The sequence below is a fragment of the Mirounga angustirostris genome, unplaced genomic scaffold (assembly GCF_029215605.1).
Source record: "Mirounga angustirostris isolate CCGP_5_RB_7025 unplaced genomic scaffold, mMirAng1.0.hap1 SCAF_17, whole genome shotgun sequence".
NCBI classification, from domain to species: Eukaryota; Metazoa; Chordata; class Mammalia; order Carnivora; family Phocidae; genus Mirounga; species Mirounga angustirostris.
The window spans coordinates 34,043,389-34,065,804 of NW_026991725.1; the positions used below are offsets into that span (position 1 = coordinate 34,043,389).

Here is a 22,416-nt window from a genome sequence, read left to right on the forward strand (position 1 = left end):
TATAAGGAAGGACTGTTTAATTATTCCTGATTACATACAAGTATACAGTCTACAGAAAAGACCACCTCAGTCTCAAGGAATTATTTCATAATGATAGCTAGTTGTTGTTTCTTAAAAAACCACTTACAGTAATATAAATTGCATTATCAGTATCATATACAATAATTAAAAGATACTGGTTCTACTTTCTATAAAAAAATTAATATTCAAATTACTTGACGAACCACTTGTCATGTTTATAAATACTTAGTTTTTTAAAATAACATTTCACTTATAAATAGCATGAGTGCAAGTAATGTTAACTTACCACAGAAAGGAACTTTATAGCATAAAAATATAATCCATAATGAAATGCAAATAAACTTCCTAGCATCAAAATAAGAACAAGAAAAAATAAGGGAATATCAACAATAGCTTGTCCAATCCAATATGCAGATGGCAAAAGCCCTGAAAGTTTAAGTTGGGTATAAGCTTTGATCTACAAAACAAAAAGAGGTAGGAGGGAAAACTGGTTATAATTGTAAACACTTTACACACAAAAAACTCTAGCAAATTATTGTGGAACTCTTCATTTTACATCAACAAAACAACACAGGTCACATTCCAGGTCTCTAGGTAATAAAAACCCTCCTACAATTAAATATAAATTCCATATAGTCTTTAATTTGGCTCAGTTCTGAGATGTAACAATTTTGACAAAATTTTTCAGAATCAGAATACAGTAGAATTAAGAAACACAAAACTAAAATAAAGCAAAAGGTGTCATGGGAGTTATAGCTGTGCAAACAAAAAGCAGCCAAAACAATGCTGCTTTTACAACTCTGGAAGTAGATGAAAGATATGTCTAAACAGAAAACAGATTCTCATTTTTAAAAATTAACCTTTCATGAAAACACTAATAAACTGCCAAGTGTCTTTGGGATTTACAGAAGGCTTTCAGCTGAAGTGTGAAACTCTGTACTGATAATTCATTTTTAGCCTTTTATAATCCTCCTGTGTAGTACAAAAACGTAAGTTGTTATTGCTACAAGTAATTAGCATTTTCATGTATACAAACAGTAAACTTAAATGAGCTGAGTTTTCCCCTCTCATCCTCTCATTATAATTTGAAATTTTAAAAATCTTTTATAAATCCAAATACCTAATAAATTTACTCAGTTGATTTTTGGCATCTATACTCCTAATAATATTATAAGAAAGAGCTAGCCATAGAGATAACAGAAATATGGAATATAAAGATTAGTTAAGAAGAAGAGAAGTGATAAAAAATGGACAACTTTTGTGTTCAGTGAATTATAAGAACAAAAATATAAACAATATAAGAAAACATAAACCCAATCAAATAGAGTTATTCTGGATCATCCATGCTTTTGTCATTCATATAATGCTGGTGGGAACATAAAACAGAATATCCACTCTGGAAAACTGTTTGACTATTTCTTTTAAAACTAAACACGGAATCACCATATGACACAGCAATGGTACTCTTGGGCATTTATCCCAGAGAAATGAAAACTTAGGTTCACACAAAAACCGAACCATAAGAGACGATGGACTCTGAAAAACAAACTGAGGGTTCTAGAGGGGAGGGGGGTGGGGGGATGGGTTAGCCCAGTGATGGGTATTAAAGAGGGCATGTTCTGCATGGAGCACTGGGTGTTATATGCAAATAATAAATCATGGAACACTACATCAAAAACTAATGATGTAATGTATGGTGATTAACATAACATAATAAAAAATTTAAAAAAAAAAAACCTGTACACAAATGTTCATAGCAGCTTTATTCATAATAGTCAAGAACTGGAAACAATCCAGATCCATACCATGGAATACTACCCAGCAATAAAAAGAATGGACTACTGATATATATAAACCAATTGAATGAATCTCCAGGGAATTATCCTAAGTGAAAACATCTAATCCCTCCCAAAAATACGTTATGATTCCATATATACATTCTCGAAATATCAAAATTACAGAAACAGAGAATAGATTAGTGGTTGCCAGAGGTCAGGGAGGGGGTGGGTGTGTGGGCTTGAAAAGGGCAATAGGAGGGATCTCTGTGGTGAAGCCACTGTTCTCTATCTTGACCGTATCAATGTCAATATCCCAGGATTTTACTATTATACCACAGTTTTACAAGATATTACTGAGGTGAAGTGAGTAGGATACAGAGGATCTCACTGTATTATTTAACACCTAATATGAATCTACAATTATCTCTAAATAAAAATTTGAGTTAAAAAACATTTAAGTTGAAACAAAAGAGAAAAATGCAATTGTCTATTAAGTTTTATATGTCAGTGGTGGTGTTATGGGTATTTTTTAATTTTCTTATGCTTTCCTACTTTTTTTTTAAAGATTTTATTTATTTGCCAGAGAGAGACACAGCAAGAGAGGGAACACAAGCAGGGGGAGTGAGAGAGGGAGAAGGAGGCTTCCCGCCCAGTAGGTAGCCCGACGTGGAGCTTGATCCCAGGACCTTGGGACCATAACCTGAGCCGAAGGCAGACGCTTAACGACTGAGCCACCCAGGCACCCCAACTTTCCTACATTTTTTTTTAAAGATTTTATTTATTTATTTGAGAGAGAGAGAGCAAGCGCACAAGCGGGGGTGGGGAGGGGCTGAGGGAGAGGGAGAAGCAGACTCCCCGCTGAGCAGGGAGCGCCACTCGGGGCTCGATCCCAGGACCCTGGGATCATGAACTGAGTTGAAGGCAGATGCTTAATTGACTGAGCCACCCAGGTGCCCCTTTCCTACATTTTCTAAATTAGAACAATGAATATATATAACAGAAAAAAAATGAAATGAATATATTTTTAAAATATCTCCTGAGACTCATGTATTACTTTTCAACTAAAGAAAATTACTAAAATATGTAATTGTCTGCTCTGAGACTTCATTATTTGTCACACTGGGTAAATTAATTTAGACAACTCTGCTTCCACTGAACTAAGAAGACATGTGGAAAATGAGAATTTTGATTACAGGAGTAAGAGAGGGACAATGTCAGCAGGGTAGAAGGGTGGAAGGCTTTGAACAGCCAAGAGACCATACAAGACACCATGTGCCTGAGGACAGAAGAGAAAGGAGCAGAAAAGAAAGTAAAAAGATACCGAATAACCTCGGTATACATAGCAATTTTTCCTAGGCTCTGGTGATCACAATCATTATCTACCTATTTTTTTCATTTAGCAAAAATTAAGTACCTTGTACATTCAACACATTCCATTAAAGGTTAAGGGGCAGAGGCAGGTTAGTGTACCTGTTAAGAACATAAGAACATCTCAACTGAGATGAGACAACATGGGCACATGATAATACCACTCCCATCCCCACTTCCTGACCTATAAATAAAGTCGGTAACATAAAACTTATATCACAATCTTGTAAGGATTAAAGGATGTAACTTTTGAAGCGTGACAGGGACTCAACTAATAAATGATAGTTATTACTATTACTATATTAAATATGCTTATTCTCCATTTACTTACTCCTAAAATATAAGTCTTGCACTCATGCAGAGCAGGTTATTGTTCTGTATGAGTCTTATTAACATACGTTACCTGTAATTTTAACTCAATCATTACCTTATGATTCTCTGCATTTTCCATGGCAAAGTAAGGTGGCATTGCAGTAACAATGATTCCCAGTAGAGCTGCTTGAAAATACAGCTCAATTTTGAAAACGATGTCTGTAATTTCCTGAAAGACAATCACAGAGTAAGAAATGAAACTGAGAATCACTTTATATCATCTTAGTACTTTCTAAATAAAAGACTATCAAAACCTCTGAAGAAACACATTAGGGTATCTATCCTAGGCATAGTCTATATGAAAAAACAGGTGGCAGAGTTAACAGGCTGTGAGTTACAGGACCAACTCTGCCACTTAGTAAGTAGCTACATAATCCTGAGCAAGTCATCGTATTTCCATTTTCTTATCTACAACACAGAATAATAGGGCATTTAAATTAAGCTTTACCATTTAACTAAAAATAATAATGTACATGAAAAAGCAGTTAACATGTCCACCAGTAGTCCTATGCAATGAACAGACAGAATGATTTCTGATGCACTCATTGGTTGCTGGGACTATGAGCCATTTGGGATCTTGGGGGCCCTCTTCCTTTTGAAAAAGCTGTACTTGGGAACAAGCTCAGCCTCCTATGGAAACAGGAGTTTCTTCTCCCCAGCAGCAGGGGCTATAACTCCCACAGGCCTCAATGGTCCCTTGCTGCCCCAAAGACCCAAGTAGGGAAGGAAACTTTTCCAGACAACTAAAGTAAACAGCTGGTGCCCCAAATACAAACTACCCATTGCACTGTATTACCCCTGCCCTCAACAGGTACAAGGGTCTTCTGGGGGGGGGGGATAATGAAATCTAGAACTGATGTAGTGATGGATGCAGAACTCTATGAACATAATAAAAATCATTGGATTGAAATGAGTTAATAGTGTATGAAGTGTATCTCAATAAAACTGTTAAAAAAGTATAGCAATGGAAAGTAAAAAATGCTATTACAGAAAGATAAGTGCCCATTTATTTTTCAACATGTGAAAAATAAAACATAAGGGTGAGAGAAAAATGTTGACTATTTTTCTGAAGAGTTAATTTTCACATTTATAACCCAATAGTCCTATCTAGAGGAAAAATGACTGTATGAGCAACTTCTCAAGTTTATTCCGCTACCCCAGTAAGAGATTTTAGATGAACAATACTCATTTTTAAGTTATCTTAATTTTTCTTGTCTGATTAATACAAAAAATACTTATGCTTTAAAAAAGTATTGGTACCAAGACAGAGAACTTCCTTGACCCTGAAGCAAACTAATACTGGGCACTCCTAAACCCCGATGTAAAGCATCCCCAAGTCAAGCTTTAGTAAGACTAAGAACTGTCACATGATAAACATCTACAGATTTCCTTTGTAGTAGTGCCTGGCTTTTATTACACACACACACACACACACACACACATACACACACACTTTTTAAAGTTTGCTTACTTGAAAGAATGGGGTATTCCAGACCTGGATGCTTTCGGTCACATTTAAATGATAAAGATAATAATTACTGATAATATTCATCAATACAGGTAAAGAACAAACCATAGTACTGTTGAAAACAGCTGTAAAAACATAGTCCTACGATTTAAAAAAAGAGAGTGTTATTACATACTATATATAAATACACTGCTACGGTGTACTAAGCCTTCTCACAGACTAAGAGAATCCTCACTAACTAAAAGTTGATTCAACAGATTACAGAAATAATATTCAACAGATAAAGATAGATGGATAAAGATAACCTGGTTTGGAGTCTATAAATATTTTGGTATTTTAAACAGAAATAGAACACAAAGATTAAATTAAATTTTTTACAGTTTTGTATATTGTTCCCCCACCAGGTCATAAAACACATGATAAACACAGCTAGCTAGGTCCAAAAGTAAATTCTCATTTCCAACTAATGACGTCAAATCAGCAAACGACGGATTTTAGAGAAAATACCTTAATGTCCTATAACTTTCAAATAGGTCTCCACTCACATATTTTACTCTTACCTTTTCCGAATACATCACATTTAAAGCCGCACTGTGGGGGGCAGCAGACACATAGTCACTGTCATTAAACATTGTCACCATTATGTTCCGGTTTGTGAAAAAGCTAGTAAGATCGCTGATATCGGAGTCTGGTAAGAGAAAATAAGCAAATAATAAAGAATCGGTTTAAATAAGAAACAGACACAGACTTCTCATAACATTGGAGAGAGCTTTTTTTTAAAAGCAGGTTATCTTCGTTAGATAAGACATGATTAAGAACACTAGCTCTGGAGGCCGTCAGCCTGGATTCAAATCCAAGTCAATACATACACAGGCTTTAAAAACAGAACCGGGCACAGTAATTGTACAGATTTCAGCTCCCGCTTCTGCTACTATTATTACATTGAAAGTTTACCTATAATACTCACATGAAATTTGGTTAAATTGTGAGAATAAAAATCTGGCAGTTTTATGTAATAAGAGAAACTGCTAGGCTCAGAAAGGTAGAACCAGGCAGGGTGTGGAGTCAGGTAACATCACTCCTTAGAGGATTTGTGTGTGCTCTGAACAGACAAATTTTATAAATGTCAATTGCTTTAAAATATTAAAACACATAATCAGGTCTCCATCTACATTCTTTAAATTGCCTAGAGCCAAGGGAAAGATTGTGAATCCTGTCTGAGGTTTAAATCTATACCAACAAGTCTGAGGAATGGAAACTGCTCTCCATCTTCACAAAAGCCAGAAAGGACAAATGTGACTTGGAGAGAAATCAAAACCAAGCAAAGGAAACCACTATCAGTAATTAAAAATAGTATGGCAGGTGGATCAGACTCAGCACCAAACTTGAGTGTCAGAGAGAATGGTGCTTTTAGTGCTTTCACTGGTGCTTTCTTACCTAGTATCTCAAATGATCTCTCTTCTCTAGTTTGCCACAGTGGCTCTGTACTCTTGAGAAGAGTGCTACATTGTAACTGAAGGAACTATATCACTTGTGACACAAAAAGCTTTGCAAGGAGGATCAGATACAATCTAATATAGATACACAGAGGCCAGCAGTTTCCAAAGGAAACATGGCTTTATTTAGGACCAAAAAGGCCTAGGAAGATATAGTGTACATACGTGAGCAATTCTAGAAATACTAAAAAAATAACAAAAGGGACAACTTTGAAAATACTAGTATTTCTACAGATCAGTGAGAGTGAGTTCAAAACAAAATGATTTGAGATACATATACAATTTCCCAAACACACGAAAAGTGCCACTATATGAGTATAAGGCTCTATGCAGCACTATATTTTACCAATATGAAATGTGTATTAAAATCAAAACAAAAATTCTAATGAAAGAAATAAATTATAAAACATCACATTTTCTATTCAAGAGTAGTTTTCTGTCACGAAATACATTCTTTCTCCAAAAGAATAAAGATTATATAATAAACTGAGAGTCACATTTTAAAAGTGATGATTTTAAGAGTAATTTATAATCATCCCTAACTATGATTATTATCTAACACTGGTCAAAGCTCTTCAGGTTAAGAGTGAATCAAAAAGGAAAGATACTAGAATATAGGTAAGTGTTGGAAAATATTAAACCCCAAAGAGTTTGTGAGGTATATAAATGATTATATTAAATGCAATTTTCTAACTTATTTCAGCAAGATAAGCAAATAAAGTTGCCTCTGTTTTGCTGTAAATTTGCCAGAGTTAGCTAACCTTGATTTACTCTTGAAGAACCTTGGGACTGTATCTATGCAGATGAGAGATTTTGTAGGAATAACTGTTCATATATGAATGAAATTTTGTATTAGGTTTAATTATTTTGAAAAGCAGAATCCAATGTCAGGTTTTTTGTTTTTTTTTTAAACTTGCTCTAGCCTAGCTCAAGACCACGGTTCTTAATTTTTTTTCATATCTGACAACAATGTAATTAAGAATAATCAACAGCAAATTCAAAAATATTCATTAATTTAAGGTATTTGATTATATTTATATCTAATGCAATTTTTCTTAATTCTAATTTTTCAGTGCTTGAAAAATTTAGATATCTAACTGCATAAATATTACATACTGTAACTCTTTCTAAAGATGTTTCAACTTCTGAAGTTTATTTAGCTTGTCATAAACTTTAATATGAAACACACTACTCTGAGAATATGTTGCTACCATTAAAAAAGGAAATCTTACTATCATAAACAGGACAAGGTTAGTTTTAAAAAATGTAATCTACACTTAACCAAAATTTCATATCTGTAATATATTACTCAGCATCAGTAAGGAGTTTTTTAAAACTTAGATCTGCATGGACAGACCATGCCTTTACCTTACATCTATTTCTAAAATCCCAACCTCTGACCTATATCCCACACCCCATGCCCCAACCAACACACATTCACAGACCTTCACACACTCTCACCAGTAGAATTTTGAAGAAGCAGACTTGTTTTGTATTTATGAGGTTTATCTCCAGGTTTTAGCAAATATAAGTCTGGAACAAGTTTGACGGGAACCACGGCATTTTTAAAAGAGCGATGCACCAAAAACATAAAAATCTGAACAGCGAAAAAAATTAAAAGCAGAAGCAACCTGAAAGGAAAAAAATAAAACAACACAGGACACATTAATATGTAAATCTATTTTTAAAAATTCTCCTTCAAATAACAATTAAAAGTACACATAAAAAAAAAAAGAGAGAGAGACAGAGACAGAGAGAGAAAGAGAGAAAAGAAAGACCTTAAGGAAATAGTACTTGGGAATAGAATTTCTACTCTCCAAAATGATCTCATGACAATATTGGACAGAAAGCCAGTATTCAATGACAAAATTAAAAGTTATGAAACTAAGATCAGAGTCATCCTGAAACTTTTATGGGGTCTATAAACTTGTGCTTATAGTTTTTTAAGAACCAGACATTATGCCACATTTACACGTCTATTGTCCTCAGGGAACTACTGTATTTCCTGCCCTACATCTTAACTATTTACTCTCCTATGTTTTAGAAAAGATATAATACAAAAATATTTTAGATATAGAGAAGGAAACAAAAATACAGGGAACCTTTGTTTTGTTTTTAAACACAGTGAAACTTTGAATGACTGATATCTTTGAAATGTCATCCACACCATATTAATTTCCCTTGTTCCTCTACACTCCATTGTTCCTCTAGAGAGAGGCAAAGCAAGATATACTACAGCCAGTTACAAGGATCATTATTTGCTGTTGGTCAAGTACATAATTCTATTACCTATTCAAAATGCCCTTCTATCTGGAAGGTAGGTATCCTTCTGTCTTATCCTATAAAATATCTGCTATATTTTATGTGATAGGTGTCATAGCAAGTGGGTAGAGAGAGCTTAGATTATTTCAGTTTAGCATTTTATAATTTTCAGAAACCGTCTAATTTAAAAAAAAAATCATTCTTATAAATTGTTTAAGTATACCTGAATCAGCATTTCCAAAAGCATACTGCATTAAACCCTAGTTCCATAATCAGTTAATAGGTGTTTTACATTAAAAAATTCATGATTAAACAGTATTTGGAAACTCTAGATTTAACAAAACTGAAGCAATTTCTTTACCACAGAACCTCTCATGTGTTTTCATATGTTAATAAACAACTCTTTAAGACAGGAAATATAAGATACAGTAATAAATGCACAGATGGTCAAATGCATATTTGGAATACTTTTGTTAGGACTTGAATATTTGTGTCACCCTCCCCCTAAACTCATACACTGAAGCCCTAACCCCTAGTGTGATGGTATTAGGAAGAAGGCCTTTGGGAGGTAATCAGGATTAGATGAGGTCATGGGCATAGGGCCCTTGAGATAGGATTAGTGCCCTTCTAAGAGATCAGATAGCTTGCTCTCTGTCCCCTGCGTGTCAACAAAGAAAGTTATATGAGCACACAGTAAGATAATGGCCCATCTCTGCAAGCCAGGAAGGGTGCCCTCAGGACCAATTTTGTACCCTAATCTGATTTCCACTCTCTAAAACCATGATAAAATAAATTTCTGTTGTTTAAGCAATCCAAGTCTATGTTACTTTGTTATGGCCGTCTGAACTAAGACTTTTATTGTTTTTCAGGGAGTATTTTAGGAGAGTAGTGTTCAATTAAAAAAACTGAAACATGCTGATTTAAATAAATATTTTTCTTTTAGTAATGCTGAGACTGGACTATTTGAGACACTTGGCTGACATTTCTTTGATACTGAATAAACTAGGGCAAAAAAGCAAATGAATTCTAGGAAGAAGTTGCTTCGGCTGAGGTCAAAGAGGTTGCTGCCTGTGTTCTCCTTTAGGATTTTGATGGACTCCTGTCTCACATTGAGGTCTTTCAACCATTTGGAGTCTATTTTTGTGTGTGGTGTAAGGAAATGGTCCAGTTTCATTCTTCTGCATGTGGCTATCCAATTTTCCCAACACCATTTGTTGAAGAGACTGTCTTTGTTCCACTGGACATTCTTTCCTGCTTTGTCGAAGATGAGTTGGCCATAGAGTTGAGGGTCCATTTCTGGGCTCTCTATTCTGTTCCATTGATCTATGTGTCTGTTTTTGTGCCAGTACCATGCTGTCTTGATGATGACAGCTTTGTAATAGAGCATATTATGCAGCCATCAAAAGGAATGAGATCTTGCCATTTGCAACGACGTGGATGGAACTGGAGGGTATTATTGTTGAGTGAAATAAGTCAAACAGAGAAAGACATGTATCATATGATCTCACTGATATGAGGAATTCTTAATCGCAGGAAACAAACTGAGTGTTGTTGGAGTGGGGGGTGCAGTGGGAGGGATGGGGTGACTGGGTGATAGACACTGGGGAGGGTATGTGCTCTGGTAAGCGCTGTGAATTGTGCAAGACTGTTGAATCTCAGATCTGTACCTCTGAAACAAATAATGCAATATATGTTAAGAAAAAAAAAAAAGAAGAAGAAGGTAGCGGGAGGGGAAGAATGAAGCGGGGGAAATCGAAGGGGTAGACGAACCATGAGAGACGATGGACTCTGAAGAACAAGCAGGGTTCTGGAGGGGAGGGGGGTGGGAGGATGGGTTAGCCTGGTGGTGGGTATTGAGGAGGGCACGTTCTGCATGGAGCACTGGGTGTTATGCACAATGAATCATGGAACACTTCATCTAAAACTAATGATGTAATGTATGGGGATTAACATAAGAATAAAAAAATAAATATAAAAAAACAAAACAAAACAAAACAAACAACAAAAAAAAAGCAAATGAATTCAGCATATATCAAGCACATAACAATATTCTTGCTTATTAAATTTTATTTCTACTGCCATTTTGGATCTAACAAGATTGGTGTGTGTTACATGAAAATATTTCATGTTATGTCCCAGTAACTGAAAGTCTAGCATGCATTGGGAACCTGAGAGAGGTAAAGCAAAGTTGAAAAGATATCATTTTGATCCCAGTTCTATAAGCTATAAAGCCTTCTTTATATTTCTGTTTCTTTATCTGATACAGAGATAAAACTTACTCTTCCTGCTGTTTACAAAAAGCAGTTATACGTAATAGTAATACATACACAACACATTGTGTAAAATAGCAAAATAAAATGTAAATAGTAGTAATAATTCAAAAATTACACAATTAAAGAATATTACGACAGTCCCTCAGTTAGAGGAGACAAAAAAGTGCTAGTTTAAAAAAAGAGTGAAAGCCCTAGTGGTATTCAAAGAAATCACTAAATGCATGGTTCTTTTCTCGGACGTGAAGTTATAGTCTTAATCTTTCAAAACTACATAGATTTACATATGTCTACGTTTAAAAAATTAAGATGACAAACTGAATTTGTAGCCTTAAAAAAAACAACTCATCAGGCAGGAAAGTGATCATACTTACACTGATCTTACTGATTTACTTTCCCGTTTCAAGGTAAGCAAATGAAACTTTGCTATTGTATACACCTGCTGTTTCCAAAGGCTCATGGTGCTCACAAGGGAAGCCTTGGTTTCAGAAAGAATAAGTAAGCTCTGCTCCATTTCATCAAAAGATTTTGAATCCATTTCTTCCTCTGGTGGCTGCTGAGAAAATACACTATAATCTATTTGCCAAAACAAAACAAAGACAGAAAATTATGGGATATTCCTTAAAAGAATGAAAATCTTTCTGAGGCATGTAAATTTTAAAGAAGCACACATCTGGTGGTGATGTAGACAAACAGAACTCTCGTATACTTTGGCAACATTATTAAAACTGAACACATGCAGGCGCCTGGGTGGCTCAGTCAGTTGAGCATCTGCCTTTGGCTCGGGTCATGATCCCAGGGTCCTGGGACAGAGTCCCACATCAGGCTCCTGGCTCAGAGGAGAGCCTTCTTCTCCCTCTCCCTCTGCCTGCCTCTCCCCCTGCTTGTGCTCTCTATCTCTGTGTCTCAAATGAATAAATAAAATCTTAAGAAAAAAAAAAAAAACTGAACACATGCATATCTTATGACCCAGAAATTCTCCACTAGCAACAAAGATACATACATAGGTCCACCAAAACACATATACAAGAATATTCTTAGCTAGCTACCTGTCAAGAATAGCTATAAACTGGGAAGAACCCAAAAGTCTACCAACAGGTGAATGCGTAAGTTGTGAAATACTCTCGCAATAAAATAGTCTAAAACAATGAAACTCAATAAACTACTATACAACTACAGTAGTTTAAACCTTACAAACTTGTATTAGGTTAAAGAAATCAGACACAAAAGAGACATACTATATGATTTTTTAAAAAGATTTTATTTATTTATTTGACAGAAAGAGAGAGCACGAGTGGGGAGGACAGGGAGAGGGAGAAGCAAACTCCCCGCTGAGCAGGGAGCCCAATGCGGGGCTCGACGACGAGTAACTGACTGAGCCACCCAGGCGCCCCCACACTATATGATTTATACCGTGAGACCAAACACAGAAAAAATTAATCAATGAGAATAGGAAAAAGGATATTTTTATAAGTGATTCAATTTTTATTTTTTAATTTTTTTTATAAAGATTTTCATTTATTTGATAGAGACAGCGAGAGAGGGAACATAGCAGGGGGAGTAGGAGAGGGAGAAGCAGGCTTCCCACTTGAGCAGGGAGCCTGACGTGGGTCTCGATCCCAGGACCCTGGGATCATGACCTGAGCCAAAGGCAGACACTTTTTTTTTTTTTTTTAAGATTTTATTTGTTTATTCATGAGAGACAGAGAGACAGAGAGAGAGAGAGGCAGAGGGAGAAGCAGGCTCCCAAGGAGCAGGGAGCCTGAGTGGGACTCGATCCCAGGACTCTGGGATCATGACCTGAGCCGAAGGCAGACGCTCAACCATCTGAGCCACCCAGGCGCCCCCAAAGGCAGACACTTAATGACTGAGCCACCCAGGTGCCCCAGTGATTCAATTTTTAAAAAGTGAAAAATAATGAAGAGATGAAAATTGGTTTCAGTATGAGGAGAGCCACAAAGAAGGACTTCCTTGACTTACGTTAAATTTAAAAAATGAGTAAACATTAAAAACTGTAAGAGTGGAATGGAATAATGCATAAAATAATGAACCACAGCCTGGTTATCTTGGGACCTTTGCAACTCAACAGTTTAGATGAATGACTTAGTAAGATGAACCAATCTAAACCCTCTCTTCCCCTGATAAAATGGACTAAATCAAACTAAAAATGGGGGCTAAAATTTATATATCACAATCATGGTATTCAGTGAGCACCAACTTACCTTCTACAGAATTTGATATTTTTAACCTTTGAAAAATAAAACAATTAAAATCAGCCAAACTGAAAGCAAGCCGATGTTAGAGGTACATTTATTCTGCACGGTGGACTTAAAGGTATATAAAATAAAGCCAGTAATACCTACACTGCACATAGCCTTCTCATCTTTATCCCCCTTCCCAACTCTACAGACTACTTCCTATACCTCAAAATATTTAGCATTACAGATAATAAGCATCTTCTCCATCTAATTCTCTTCCATCACCCAAAGTATTACAAACATACTCACCAATAATGCGTTCTACATCCTCACCTCTACCTTCCTCTATTTCTTCTATTTCCACACCTTTATCTCTACTCAATTTCATCAAACTGGACACATGTCCAAATTTGGTATCTTGTTCTCTCTCCAAATATGTAAGATCTAAAACTTTTATGTGAACTTTCTCTGACTACAGTCTGATATCACGTGCTCAAAATAAACCTGACTTTGTCCTTTCTCCATGTTTGAGAGAAACACCCTGTTTCCTTCACTCTCCTGACCCACCATCACCACCACCATCTTGCTAACTTTCAATCATAAGAACTCAACTCACATTCTCACCTTAAACTTCACAGAACCAGCTTTGACCTTTACCAGGTTACTTTCAAGGTCACCATTGACTTCCACACTACCAAAGCCTTCACTGTCTTTCCCTGTTTACCAAAATCATCTTTTCTGTTCTTATCTTATTCTTCACAGCAATCAGGAAATAAGTGATCACTTCCTCTTTCCTAAAACACTATTTTGTCTGGGCTTTTACATCTCCTTTTGTGAAGAGAGAAAATGCAATGATAGGTCCTTCTCAGTCAGCCCTTTCTGGCCCTTCACCACTCAACCTCAGGGTTTGCCTGTCCACTCTTTATCTGTACTCTTTCCCTGAGTTATTTCATCCAAACCCATGGCACCATCTATCTGTGGGTAACTCCAGAATTTAAATCTTCAGCCCTAACATCTTCACTCAGCTCCAAATGTGTTAATCCAACTGCCCACTGTACACCTCCACTTGGATGTCCAATAAGCATCTCAAACAATATACCCAAAATTTGTGCCGGGATTCCTTTCCACAAACTTGCTCCTCCCCCACTCTCAGGAAATGGCAATTCCACTCCCAGTTCTCAAGCAAAAAGCTTAAGAATTATTCTTGATTTCTCCCTTTCCCCAACACCTGACAATCCATCAGCAAGACATCACCAGTACCATGAATATAACCCGTCTATTCTGTTTCCCTATTTTCTCAACCACCCTAGCCTAAGACAAGATTAAGTGTAATAGTTTCCTAACAGTCCTCCTGCTTCCACACTTCCTTTACAATCTACTCATCATTTAACAATCAGAATGCATTTTTAACTTTTTTATTATTATTTATTTACTTTTTTAGGGAGGGGAGAGGGGCAAAGGAAGAGGGAGAGAGAGAATCTTAAGCAGGCTCCATATCCAGTGCAGAGCCAGATGTGGGATTCAATCTTACAACCCTGAGATCATGACCTGAGCTGTAATCAAGAGTCGGACACTTAACCAACTGGGCCACCCAGGCACCCCCAGAATGCATTTTTTAAACATGCAAATCAGATCATGTTACTCCTTTGCTTTAGAACTCTCAGTAGCTTCACACTGCACTAAGAAAACAAACCAAATTCTTTTCCAGATATTCAAAGACTAAACACGATCTGGCCCCTGGCCCTCCCCTCTAATCTCTCTTTGGCTCTCTAAACTCTATCCACAGTGGCCTTTTCTTTATCATCAAATACATCCAACTCATTCCTTAATTAACAGTTTGCAGGGGCACCTGGGTGGCTCAGTTGGTTAAGCATCTGCCTTTGGCTCAGGTCATGATCTGAGGGTCCTGGGATCGAGCCCCACATCGGGCTCCCTACTCAGTGGGGAACTTCCTTCTCCCTCCCCCTCTGCCTGCCACTCCCCCTGCTTGTGCATGCGCTCTCTCTCTCTCTGTCAAATAAATAAATAAAATCTTTTAAAAAAAAAGTTTGCAGCAGTTCCCTTTATCTAAAAAGCTTTGCAATAAAATCCTCACATATTTAGATTTTTCTTGCCATCCAACTCTTAGTTTATCATCTCAACACAGTCCTCCCTGAAGATACAGTCTAAGTTACATGCCTCTCAAGACCACCCCATTATTTCCTTCACAGTCCTAGTGCTATCAGTAAATATCTCAGTTACTTATTTACCTGTTTCTATCTACCCTTTCTTCCTCTAAGAACATATTTCACGTTTATTTAATTATTCATCTCATTTACCATCTCTCTGGTTCATTGCCTAAAATTTTTTATTAGTTTTGTTTTTACCTGCTTGGTCAATTTCTGCTTCAACTTCTAGCTTTAAGAACACATCTTCCAAAGTCGTCATTGAAACACCGTAAGAAATTACACCCAAATTTGAATGCGTGTCTAGAGCAGAAAATAAACCTAAAGGAAAAAAAAAAGAATGTTGTGTAGTTAAGCATATCATCATGAATTATTCTAAAATACTCTTTTAAATGGGATAGGACTAAATTTACTCTGCTAGCACAGTAGTTCTCAAACATTTTGGTCTCAGAACCCCATTAACATTCCTAAAAATTGTAAGGACCCCAAGAATGTTTGCTTATAAAGATATATCTAGTGGATATTTATCATATTATAAATTAAACCTAAGAAATATTTTACAGACAGAATGATAGGCAGGGCACATTAAAGTTGGCTTATGAAGTTCATTCCAGTTAATTAAGGATTTTTTTCCCTAGGAAAAAATCAATTAAATTAATAGAGAAAATCTGTTAAATGACATAAATGTTACAGGAATTCTGCACAACATATCTGCATCAATAATATCCTTTTGATTATTAAGAGATCCCTAAACAGATATGGAGACCGAGTATGAGTTCCTCATTAGAAAGCAGAAAAATGTCACAATTAAAATAATTCAAGGGTTTACCATATTATTATGTCCTTCGTTATGGAATCATGAAATTGGAAAAGAACTTGAGAACACAAACAATTGTGTGTATATAATTACATATTCCCAGGAGGCCGCCGAGCAAATGGAGCAATCTTTCTTGACAACAAAGCAAATACATTTACTTAACATATTAGTTACAGTTTCCTGCATAGTGTTTGTAAAAAACAGAAAGAAAAAAAACCCACGTTAGCTTGTAGTTTCTGATTTTCAAAAGTAAAGTAGAAACGTAAAAGTAAAGTAAAGCCACCTGGGAACATGTAAATATTACACAGAAAAATATATAACAAAGTAAACCAAGAAAACCTATTCCCAATGCAAGATGCTGGTTCAACAATCAGGAAACTGGAAGTAATACCTGCAAATTTGTCCATGTCCTTTAAAGGCAAGCTATACACAAGTTGTTGGTCATTCTGTTGTAGTAAGGTAGCTCCAGGTATATGTTGTTTAACCAAGGAAGAAAGAGCTTCAGTGGCACAATATCTGTCTATGTACATGCTAGAGAAAAACAAAAGTCATAATTTTTTTAATAATAAACAACCAAAAGTAAATTCTGAATGCTTGAAGTAAAGTTAGTGCCATAAAAATTGGCCAAAGCACATTATGGCAAATCTGGAATATAGTAACAGCAGATCAAGAATACTATAAAGAATAAAGTCAATCAAGAATAAATGATACCTTAGGCGGTAGCCAATCCCCCATTTACTTTTGAGAAAAATTGAAGAACCAACACATTTCAACATTCCTTGTGATATGACTGCTTTCCTATCTGCAAACAAAAATTTGCATTTCAATTTTTAAGTTAGTAACAGCATTTGCATTTCAATTTTTTAAGTCAGTTGGCATTTATATTTCTCCCATATAAGACACCAATATCATCATTAAATATTCACAACCTTATTAGAAAGAAACCAGATTATCACTTCCTGTTTTTTATTTTTTTTTTTATTTTTTTTAAAGATTTATTTATTTATTTGAGAGAGTGAGAATGAGAGAGAGAGAGAGTACATGAGAGCGGGGAGGGTTAGAGGGAGAAGCAGGCTCCTCCCCGAGCAGGGAGCCCGATGCGGGACTCGATCCCGGGACTCCAGGATCATGACCTGAGCCGAAGGCAGTCGCTTAACCAACTGAGCCACCCAGGCGCCCAACTCCCTGGTTTTTAAATGAGAACACTGAGGCAATGAGAAAACATATCATTTGCCCAAGTTTTACATAGCTTTAAGTGACAAAGCCAGACATTGTACCCACACAGTTCCGATTCTGGAGTCTACTTCCCTAATACTGTTCCGACTCAGACTCTTCCTAAAAGGCTCACTATTGCAAGCATGTTCACAATTTCCTTTATAATCAAATGTAAAAACAACAAAAAGCAACAACAACAAAAACGTCAGTTTGTTGGGTTTTCTAAATACTTATTTTTTAAACAAAGATAGTACTGAAAAAATGAATCTACAATGTAGATGAACACTGGCTTCCTTCTGGGAGAGTGGAATTTTGGTACATGGCAGTCAGCCCGTGCCTCTATGACCAGCACCCATTAAAAATCTTGGGCACAGAGTCTCTAATGAGCTTTCCTGGTAGACAACATTTCACATAGGTTGTTAACAACTCCTTTCTAGAGAAATTAAGCATATTCTGCATGACTCCACTGGGACAAGATTTTTGGAAGCTCATGTCTGGTTTCCTCCATGTCCCATATGCCTTTTCATTTTGCTGATTTTGCTTTGTATCCTTTCAGTCTGTGGTAAGAACTCGTAAGTATAACTATATGCCGAATCCTGTTAGCTCTCCTGGCAAATTACTCAATCTGAGATGGTCTGCAGGACTCCCAAACACAAAAATATGTAATTTTTAAACAGTTTAAAACACACAGCTGTGAAGATCACATACTTTCTTTATTCCTTAGGATTTAGTATCTCCATCCATCTCCTATTTGGCCCCATGACCTTATCCTTCAAAAATAAAGTAAAAATCTCACCAGCAAGAATGTCAGCTTCATCCATGAAATGAGTACTAAACACTGTTACTCGATTAGATTTTCCATATTTCAGAAGATTCCAAACAATATGACGAGAACAGGGGTCCATTCCAGCTGTTGGTTCATCTAGCAATAGTATCTGTGTGAAAAAGAGCAGGGAATGGCAGAGAATCCTCAGAAAAACTAAAATACATAAAATTTACGGACATGGGAAAATTTCCCATTTCAAATTATTATTTCCAACAAGAAGTTTATTAGATCTGAGTTTTTCACTCATATATGAGCTAGCATAAATTTTTTAAACTATCAGTTTGGCAAGTGAATATTTTCCTTGTTTCAATTTTAAAAGACTAATATCAGTAACATATATGACATAAGTGTAATAACAATCAGATATGTAAACTAAAAAATAAAACATTGATGGGGGTTGAAAGAAAGATAACATAAAGCCAGAACCCAGAGTCATCCCAAGCCACAGCAGCAAGGAGAAATGGAGCAGGATGGCGGGGACCAAGAGGGCTCAGGCTATAGCTTTCTAGCCCTATGCAAAGCACTTTAACAGATGGTTCTGTTTTACAGGACAAAGAAGAGCACAGAACAGACACATAGAAAATAAAATCAGTAGAACAGTGAAAAACTGAACTATTCCTTTGGTTTTGTTCTCTTTTTAAATTTTATTCTGAACTATTACAAACATATAGAAAACTAAAGAGAGAATTAGAACAATACTGTTAAAGCCACCAGTGAAATGCAACAAATGCCATTTTTAAGGCCATATTTTCTGCAGATCTTTTTTTAAAGAAATAAAACATTGCAAATATAACTAAAATCCATCCTTTCCATTCCCCTTCCTAGAAGTAACCACTATCGTAAATGTTTTATCTTTATGACTGGAGTTTCAAACCTTTTTACTATAATCACATCCATAATAATGTACAGCATTTTATGCATACTGAAACTTTACATAACGTATTATTGCATGTAAACATACAATAGATTATATTTGTGCATAATACATTAATATTTATTTACCTTTGGATTCCCAAGAACAGCAATTCCTAAAGACAGTTTTCTTTTTTGACCACCACTTAACTTTTTAGCTTGATTATCTTTGATAACCTGCATGTCTAAATCCAGTAAAACCTTCTGTACCTGTAAAGTGAGAACAACGTTATTTTTTAAATTATATGATTTACATAATTATCAATATTAATTTTTAAGTGTTTTGATTTTAATATCAACTTAAAAAATGTTCTTTTAGTACAGACTTTAATTTTGACGTGTATTCATATATAATTTTGAAATAACAGATAAAAAGATTCCTGATTGATAGGTCTGTTTTACTTTTGTGACTTCCTGGGTACTGGTGAAGGGATCAGTTAGAAAGCTCTATGTGTGTGTATGTGCGTGTGTGTGTGTGCGTGTGATAGAGGAAAGGAGGCAGATGTGAAAGGAAAGGAAAGGAAGGAAGAAAAGAAAAACCTATATTGAGAGGCTAGTATCCTCCAGATGAAACAAGGACTATTTTATATGTGCTAAAATATTTACTCCAAATTCCATCCAATTCTTTGTAATAAATTTGTTTACTGACCCAGAACAGGTTTTTATTTAGCTTTTCATGCATTTTTTTACAACAGTTATTATGAAAGGTTAGTAATTTATAGGGAATAAAGTAAAAATTTCTATATGAATGACATACTTCTTGTATTACATTATTGGCTGGTATTCCTTTGATTGAAGCCAAAATGGTTAAGTTTTCTTCTACTGTCAAAACATCAAAGTGTATATCTAACTGTGGACAAATGCCAATCATTTTTCTTGCTTCAAACATTTCGTCTATTTCTGAGACTCTGTGTCCATATATAGATGCAAATCCTAAAAGCAAAATATATATTTAAATTTATATTAACTATATTAAATATTAAAAAGTATATATGCCTTAATGTACACTAATCATTTAGTTACCTGTATGTAGTAAATATATAAAGTATGAGTTAATATAAACTTGGAAGATACAACAAACCCTCATTTCCATACTATTGGTGATCTGCTTCCACCTTATTTCCAACCTCATTTTCCTTCATTTTCAGGTGATATTACATAGTGGAAAGAGCAAGGAATCCGAGCTTAACACTAAAAATAACTGTGTACTGGTACATTATTTACACTTATATTTTAGTAGCAATTTTCCTTCATTTCCAGGCATCATTCAATAGTGGAAAGAAGAAAGAACCTAAAAAATTTCCCCTAACTAGATGTGTGGTCTTGAGAAAAATCAATCTGAATTCCAGCTTTTCTCTTCTATAAACTAAATACAAATATATCCTACTTAAATTTAAGAACTATTAAATCAATGTGATAATGTAAGAAGAGTTATAATAAAAATCATAAATTCCTATTAAATATATTACCACTATCATTAAAAAGTGACACAATTAGGGATAAGCAACAAAACTAATTTCAGAAGTTAAACTACATTTTAAGAAATGCAGATTCAATACATGGAAATTCAGCCTTTCTTAAAATATTTATTGTACTGCCACTCTATGAGGTCATTGTGGAAATATGGAGCTGCTATATTAAATTCTCATGTACACGGCAATCACATACAACAATTATATGTTTAAGGTATTGCTCTTATAATTCTATTTTGGGAGATGGTGTTGATATTTATCATTCTTTCCTTTTGAACTGTTGTTTCATATTTAGAAATCTGTACCTACAATCTAAAATATCTATAGGTCTCATTTAATTTCCAATTAATTACTGATTTATCTTTTCTTGAAAATGAAAATACACACAAATATCTGATAAAATAAGTAACAAAATCAGATCCTTTTTACTTTATTAAACATGATTGAATCATTTTTATTTTCTATTGAAAAACAAACGTGTATAATAAAAAAAATAATAAAACACATTTACAGACACTGAGGTTGGTCTCAAATCATTGAAAAAAATCAATCAGTACATGTTTGGATGAATCAAGGATAAATAATAAATGATATATATTTATATAAATATAAATCAAGGATATATAATTATTTTATGATACCTTGGTTAATAATACTAATAAACCAAAGTAAGAGATTTTTTAAGTCAGAAAACTCTCACCATCAGAAGGCGGGCATAGTCCACAAAGAATATTCATCAATGTACTCTTTCCTGTTCCACTGTGGCCAAGTAATGCAGTAATCTGACCCTCATATATGTCAAATGACAAATCTAATTCAGAAAAGAAGACGACTCAAATGTGATTTTTATTTCTGTTGAGCTATGCAAAATGATAATACTTGAATAATCTTTAAATAAATCAGTAAGTTCAATGATAGATTTAAAGTTGTTAGTGTATTTAATAGCATAATACTTAATATTATAGGACAAAAATTCCTTGTTACAGTCAGTGCTATGGGCAACAAGTAGTAAAAATAAACTTATTTTTTGTTATATTAACAGAATTTAAGAATATACAAAACATTGTGGAGGGGTTCTGTGAACCCACTTTTGAGACTTTCTAAGATAATTAAAACAAAAATTTGTTTCCAAGGGTATTAACAAGGTTAAACATTGGTAAAAATCTAGTAATTAACCAATAGCATGGGAATGGAAGAGTAAATGCCTTAGAAATTCAATTTAAATAAAAGAAACATGGGGAACCTGGGTGGCTCAGTTGGTTGGGCATCTGACTCTTGATTTCAGCTCAGGTCATGGTCTCAGGGTCGTGGGATATAGCCCCGAGTCGGGCTCTATACTCAGAGGGGAACCTGCTTGAGATTCTCTCTCTCCCTCTGCACCTCCCCCCCTCTCACTCTCTCTCTCCTCTAAAAAAAATAAATAAATAAGTAAAACATAAAATGAAGAGATATCACTAGATGGACGTGTCAATGATTAAAGGACAAAAGACAGGGATCTGAAAACCCAGCTTTGAATCACTGTAGACCCTGATTTGATGAAGGTGACCTGGGATTCTGAGTTATCCCTAGAGCTTCAGGCCAGAAGCAAAAATAAATCCTCTCTGGAGGAAGATCACATCATCCAGAGCATCAAATAATCTCTATAATTTTCATATGCAATACACACTCAATCAAAACCAACTGGGCAGGAAACAGCAAGAGAAGATCAAAACCCAAGAGAAAAGACAGGTGACAGAAACAGACCTAGAGGAGATTTAGATACTGACACCATAAGAT

The 22,416-nt window shown here is 35.2% G+C and overlaps 1 protein-coding gene across 6 annotated transcripts in view; it reads right to left on the reverse strand.

Annotated features, from left to right (window-relative positions):
- Positions 1-22,416, reverse strand: part of ABCA5 (ATP binding cassette subfamily A member 5) — a 129,677-nt gene that overhangs the window by 18,123 nt on the left and 89,138 nt on the right. For all 6 annotated transcript variants that reach the window (XM_064582435.1, XM_064582437.1, XM_064582436.1 and 3 more), the window contains 13 exons: positions 21,341-21,451; positions 19,926-20,101; positions 19,259-19,378; positions 18,227-18,365; positions 16,927-17,017; positions 16,607-16,746; positions 15,600-15,719; positions 11,410-11,611; positions 7,965-8,134; positions 5,568-5,695; positions 5,011-5,148; positions 3,595-3,708; positions 308-478 (listed from right to left, as the gene is read on the reverse strand). In XM_064582435.1, coding sequence (XP_064438505.1) covers positions 308-478; positions 3,595-3,708; positions 5,011-5,148; positions 5,568-5,695; positions 7,965-8,134; positions 11,410-11,611; positions 15,600-15,719; positions 16,607-16,746; positions 16,927-17,017; positions 18,227-18,365; positions 19,259-19,378; positions 19,926-20,101; positions 21,341-21,451 — 1,820 coding nt within the window. The remainder of the gene's footprint in view (positions 1-307; positions 479-3,594; positions 3,709-5,010; positions 5,149-5,567; positions 5,696-7,964; positions 8,135-11,409; positions 11,612-15,599; positions 15,720-16,606; positions 16,747-16,926; positions 17,018-18,226; positions 18,366-19,258; positions 19,379-19,925; positions 20,102-21,340; positions 21,452-22,416) is intronic.